Source organism: Populus euphratica, unplaced genomic scaffold, assembly GCF_000495115.2.
Source record: "Populus euphratica unplaced genomic scaffold, PopEup_1.0 scaffold483.1, whole genome shotgun sequence".
NCBI classification, from domain to species: Eukaryota; Viridiplantae; Streptophyta; class Magnoliopsida; order Malpighiales; family Salicaceae; genus Populus; species Populus euphratica.
The window spans coordinates 175,300-181,888 of record NW_011500360.1 but is presented as its reverse complement, the minus strand read 5'-3'; the positions used below and the strand labels follow the sequence as shown (position 1 = coordinate 181,888).

At 34.5% G+C, this 6,589-nt stretch overlaps 1 protein-coding gene across 1 annotated transcript; it reads left to right on the top strand.

The window, feature by feature from the left end:
• The first annotated feature begins 1,968 nt into the window (after positions 1-1,968).
• On the top strand, positions 1,969-4,943 carry LOC105114053 (CBL-interacting protein kinase 2-like). The gene is made up of 2 exons (XM_011010464.1): positions 1,969-2,142; positions 2,852-4,943. The coding sequence occupies exon 2, from the start codon at positions 3,297-3,299 to the stop codon at positions 4,713-4,715; it is 1,419 nt and encodes a 472-aa protein (XP_011008766.1). The 5' UTR covers positions 1,969-2,142; positions 2,852-3,296; the 3' UTR covers positions 4,716-4,943.
• The last annotated feature ends 1,646 nt before the right edge of the window (positions 4,944-6,589 follow it).

The window sequence follows — 6,589 nt, the reverse complement described above, 5'->3', positions numbered from 1 at the left end:
TGACTTGATTCATAATTTGGGCTAGTTTTTAATAATAATAGAAGAGATTAACTTGGCATGATTAAAATTAACACATAACTTATTTATTTTAAAAACCTCAGTTGAAATCAAATAAAAACATGTTGATTTTATTTTCAAAATACTTTATGGGAAGATCCATTAAACTTTTCAATTCAATAATAATAAATAATTTGATTCTTGGTTTGGACTAGGTTTCAATAATAATAAGAGGGATGAAACTGATTTGACCGGAATTAACCTATAACCCAATCATTTTAGAAAACCTAGTTAACATCTAATCTAATAAAAACATGTTTATTTTTTTATTCAAAATACCTTTTAGAAAGATCCATGAAACTTTCCAATTCATATTTAACTTAAAAAAGACGTTGTTGGAATTGAATTCTCAACTAAAATTTGGTATCATTTCAATTCCAAGCAGTCAAAAATCAAAGCCAACTTGTTTTTCTCCATGTGACCAAGTTTAATTGACCAGTATTAATTAGGAGTTGTAAGATAAGATCAATACTTTAGGTTAACACTTTTTTAATGACAATTACGTCAAGCAATTGTTGAAGATTAAGCCACAATGGACTCACCGACATCCTTGAAGTTCGTTAAAGCGTTTTAATTTTGATTTTACCGAACACTAAGTTGTCAAATTTCTAATTTTAAAAACGTTGGTAAAAATAACGGCTACATAACACAGACACATTCTTGTGCTTGTCAATTTTCAAAGTTATACGCTAAAAAAGAAAAAGAAAAGGAGGGAGATGAATTTTATATTCTAGAATGTTTGGAAATACGATGTTAAAAAATTTAAATTTTATATTAAAAATGTATTGTTTTTATATATTTTAAATTAATTTAACGAGTTAATTTTAAAAATAATTATTAAAAAATAAAAAAATATTTAAATATTAAAAATATTAAAAAAAACAATCACTATCATATTTTTAAAAAATCTCAGCATATCTTTTTATATTTCACGGCAAAGGAGAGTGAAGTTAAAAAATTATTTTAATTTGAATAAAAATATGTTTATTAATTTTTTTGAGTCTTGACTTTTTTTTTTTCACTATATATTCATTTATCAATCTCTTCGAAGTAGTTTCAGGAAGCAACTACTTATTCTTGCTCCCAGATGATGCTTTTTATATTGATTTCTTGACATACCTTTTTTAGATAATGCTTAAATTAATTTGTTATTAAACTCTTCTTCTCTCTCTCTCTTTTATTTTCTGAAATTATTTTGTTAATGCCATTTTTATGAGTACGATTTTAACTTTCTTTTTAAATTCGTTTTAGACTTAATTTGATACCAAACTCTTCTTCTTCTTTATGGAATTATTTTATGTTATTTTTAAAGCAATCTTTTACAATCTAAATTCGTGTTTTTTTTTTAAAAAAAAAGCAAGATGTATAATATTTCTCAAAAAACAATTTAATGTAATGCATTTAAATTCAATTTGATTTTACCGGTTAATCCAATAACTTATTTATCTAGATTATAATTTATGTTGGCTCTTATATTAAAATCAGGTAGAGTTAATTGAACTAGTTACAACTAAAATAAAATTTAGTATGATATTTTAAGAAAAAATTAATATTGTTTTAATTTTTTTAAATTTTAAAATAATATTATTTTAAATTTATCCCAAAATCTATAGCATAAACTTTAAACTTAATCCTATATTAAACCAAGGTTTATAACAACGTCTAACTCGATAAAAAAACATGTTTTTATAAGATTTTCACTAAACACTAGTTATAATTACCTGTATAAAAAATAGAAGTCCTTTCTATATTTCTATATATTAAGCCAAAATAGAAAAATTCTAGGACATTAAATGCTGAAATAACATTAAAAAAATTAAATCAAATCATCAAAATTAATAATTATTTCTTAAAAAATAAAATTATACAAATTGAAGGGCAAGTGGCCTGAGAATTTATAAAAGGAAAGCAAAACGTAAGGCCTCAGTGTTTTCAGCCTTTTTCTTACCAAAATATCCTCCTCTTCATTTCCTCTCCTTAACCTATCTCTCTCTCTCTCTCTCTGATCAAAGACACAACTGCCTGAACCTGCTTCCTCGGTTCTTGTCTGTGAAGATTTCTTCTTCTAGTCTTGTGTTTTACAAGGTAGCTTCTCTTTTCTTCTTTCTTTCTCTTCATATCTTTATTGGGTTTGCATTGTCTTCTTTTTTCCCTTCAGTTTCTTAGTTGCCTGGGTTTTGTTTTCCCGTTAATTTCAAGGTTACATATTTTTTTTTCAATTTTTTGCAATCCCTTGTTTATAAATTTTTATGGATTGGTCTTTGCTTTTTGTGATGTTTATTATTCTTTCTTTCCTGATCTGAAGTTGAAGATGGAAAATTTGAGGCTGCTTAGCGCTTCAGCTTATGGGGGGGAAACATGAAAAATGAAAAATTCTTGAAGATTTGCATCTTCATTTCTTTATCTACAGATGTGAAAGTTGTATGGAAAATGTTTTACGCTTATATTATTTCTCAAGTTTATGTTTTTTTCTTCTTGTGCAGAATTGGAGTATTAATATAATTTTTCTTTCTAGTCCCATTTAATTATTGCTTGCTAAGTTGCGTAAGAATTGTGAAATCATTGTAAATCATTTAATTTATCAGGTTCTTTATCTTTTGTAATGGTAAAAGTAGCTATAGTTATTCAAGAGTTCTGTTCCTGTCTTTGTCTAATGCTAAATTTTTCATGAGATAAATGGCTTGTTACCGATTTTTTCGTGTTTTTAGTTCTACTGGTTGATGGGATAGTTTTGCGTGATTTATATCAATTTTTATTGATTATAGTTAACATCTGTTTTTCCTCTTCATTTCAGGTGAATCACCCATACATTTGGTGGTGGATTGAGGACTTCAACTGAATTTCTGCTTTGCGTGTAGTTCACCTGCGAAAGGGTTCACTTCCGAAGTCTTCTTGACCTGCATCCCCTTGTGTATCACAATAAATCAGGGAATGCAGAAAGATGTGCTTGAAACTCGAAAGCTCTTTCGCTGAGGTTGGCATGGTTGTAGCTTCATTTGGGCTACCCTTGGATGTCCTTGATGAGACTGAACATTTAACTCAAGGAACATCTCAATTCTGTGCTCAAATGCACAGAGTGTGTAGAAATACCAGAGAGCATATCATGTCAAAGCATGATGTCTGTGAAGATGGTTGAGCTATTCCAGTCTGTGAAGGCTCCTGTCTCATAATTACCATATAGCATCTATTTCCGTAGAAGGTGTATTTTATTTTATTTTGTTTGAAGCTTGCAGCTTGAAATGGAGAACAAAGGGAATGTGTTGATGCATAAATATGAGATAGGGAGATTGTTGGGGCAAGGAACTTTTGCCAAGGTCCACCATGCAAGGGATCTCAAAACTGGCATGAGTGTGGCAATCAAGATGATCGACAAGGAGAAAGTATTCAAGGTTGGAATGATGGACCAGATTAAGCGAGAAATTTCTGTCATGAGACTGATTAGGCATCCCAATGTGGTGGAACTTTATGAGGTCATGGCCACCAAAACTAAGATTTACTTCGTTATGGAATACGTTAAGGGTGGAGAGTTGTTCAACAAGGTTGCCAAGGGAAAGCTCAAAGAACATGTTGCCAGGAAATATTTTCAACAGCTGATCAGTGCAGTTGATTACTGTCACAGTAGAGGAGTCTCTCATCGTGATCTGAAACCAGAAAACCTGCTGTTGGATGAGAATGAGAATCTAAAGGTTTCTGATTTTGGATTAAGTGCACTTTCTGAATCGAAGCGGCAAGATGGTTTACTACATACAACCTGTGGAACTCCTGCATATGTTGCTCCAGAAGTGATTAACAGAAAGGGCTACGATGGAGCTAAAGCTGATATTTGGTCATGTGGAGTAATCTTATATGTTCTACTGGCCGGCTATCTCCCATTCCGTGATCCAAATCTGATGGAGATGTATAGGAAGATTGCGAAGGGAGAATTTAAATGCCCCAATTGGTTTGCACCAGAAGTTCGCAAGCTTCTGTCAAAGATACTGGATCCGAACCCAAACACAAGGATATCAATAGCCAAAATAATGGAAAATTCTTGGGTTCGGAAGGATTTGCAATCCAGACCCTGTGTTCTTGCAGCCGAAGTGAAAGAACCAGCTCCTTTGGACTCTGAGGCTGTATTTGGCATAAATGAGATTAGCTGCGCTGCTGTGGAACCAAAGCAAGAAGTGGCGAAGCCTTGCAACTTAAATGCTTTCGATATTATCTCCTTTTCTGCGGGCTTTGACCTGTCTGGCTTATTTGAGGAGAAAGAGCAGAAGAAAGAAGTGAGGTTTACATCAAACAAGCCTGCCTCCACCATCATCTCTAAGCTCGAAGACATCGCGAAGCGTTTGAGACTGAAAATAAAGAAAAAGGATGGAGGTTTCCTGAAAATAGAAGGTTCAAAGGAAGGCCGGAAAGGAGTCATGGGCATCGATGCAGAAATTTTTGAGATCACTCCTTTTTTCCATTTGGTGGAGATGAAAAAGTCCAGTGGAGATACCGTGGAGTATCAGAAGGTAGTGAAACAAGACATTCGACCTGCACTCAAGGACATTGTTTGGAGCTGGCAAGGAGAACAGCAAAGGGAACAACTACAACTACAAGAACAAGAACAGCAAGAGCTACAGCCTTCTCATGCATCCACAACGCAGGTTGTCTCAACTCAGAATTCAGCATGACTATAAGGATCTTGCTGTTGAATACACTTTCTACCGGGTCTCTTTGCTGAGATGATCATCTTTGTGGGTTAGCACTATGTTCTAATTTTCTATTTTTCAGTGTTTCGTGGAATTGGACGCATTGACAATCTGTTAAGGTACTGTTTCAGGTTCTCATCATGTAATTAGAATCAGAGCCAACAAATGAGCTCAAATGCATATTTTTCTGCCTGTTTATCATGCCTTTTACTCTTCTTGGGCGCTAATTTCCTCAGTTCTGTTTGTTTTTGCATCATCAAAACCCAAGAGAACTTCATTGTGGCCAAGTTTATTTTAAAACCAGAGAAGTACTAGTACTTGCAGATGAGTATATCCATGAGATAGCTCAAGATATAAAGATGATTGGCCCACCCGCGACTCCACCCACCCGCGTCGCCCACCTCCAACAGGGCCACCAGGCCCCCACCACTAACAGTACCTGCTCCCATTAGAGTTATTACCTGCTCCCATTAGTCATACAAAAGAGGAGACTGCCTTTTGCATCCCCTTGACTCGTAATCAATATAGTTGTTGCATAAAAAATGAAAATGACTGCCAACTAACGGGGACAATACAAGGGACATTGGCTACCATTCCAAAAGGCAAATTCAAAGGAGAATTTAATGAATAAAAAAAACCAATGCAGCTGTCCTCCAGCATACTAGCTGATGCCCGATTGCAAAAGAACCAGTTCAAATTTGTGAAAATAACATGTCAACATCAGAAGCAGTCAAATTCCACATGAGAGATCATCTGCCAGGACTAATGCTGTCAAATCTCCTGTTTTTTGGGTGGTGGTGGCGTGGATCATGCGAATGAGAGTCTCTGGGGTTTGAATTCATCACCACGAAAAGCTGAGTCAAATTCCACATGAGAGATCATCTGCCAAGGACTAATGCTGTCAAACCTCCTGTTTTTTTGGTGGTGGTGGTGTGGATCATGCGAATGAGAGGCTCTGGGGTTTAAATTCATCACCACGAAAAGCTGGCAAGCATGGCCACTGGGAATATTTGTTTCGATCTCGATGGGTATATCTATCAAAAGTGAGGAGTAACTTGATCCATTAAACCAAGCCATGCCCATTCAATTAAGCAAATTAGGAGTGAGTTTGATCCATTAGGAGTAAAGGCTCTTATCACCAGAGAAGGTCTATATCTAAATAGAAACATTGTTTGCATAGAAAATATTTAATTGCTGTCTCGGAATAAAAGCAAAAAAACAATTGAGACCGGGAAAACAAGTCTCCTTGCTTTTTTGATCCATTAAACCAAGCCATGCCCATTCAATGAAGCAAATTAGGAGTGAGTTTGATTCATTAGGAGTAAAGGCTCTTGTCACCCGAGAAGGTCTATTATCTAAATAAAAACATTGTTTGCATAGATATTATTTAATTGCTATCTCGGAATAAAAGCGAATAAACAATTGAGACCGGGAAAACATGTCTCCTTGCTTTTTATTTTTAAGACTATCCGAGAAACAAATTTATTTTTCTCTATTTCTATCTCTCTCCAGCTAAACATATTTAAATTCTTTTTATATTCATTATTTTATAATGAAACACTCACTAAAAACATCAATTCCAGCACCATTGGATTGCCTCCTATCCCAACACTTGGGGCAAACATGAAACGACAGTAATGTTAAAGTTCCATGATATTCCTTGTGGAGGGAAAGGCAAGAGGGCAATTTGGTTTCCTTGATCACATAACCTTTTCATTTGGGATGGAGGGGGAGCCTCCCAGGAATGTGGAAAAATACATAACCTTTTCATTTGGGATGGAGGGGGACCTCCCAGGAATGTGGAAAAATGAACCTAGCATGAAAATAAGGCCATATAGCTTTTCATAAGCAAAAGC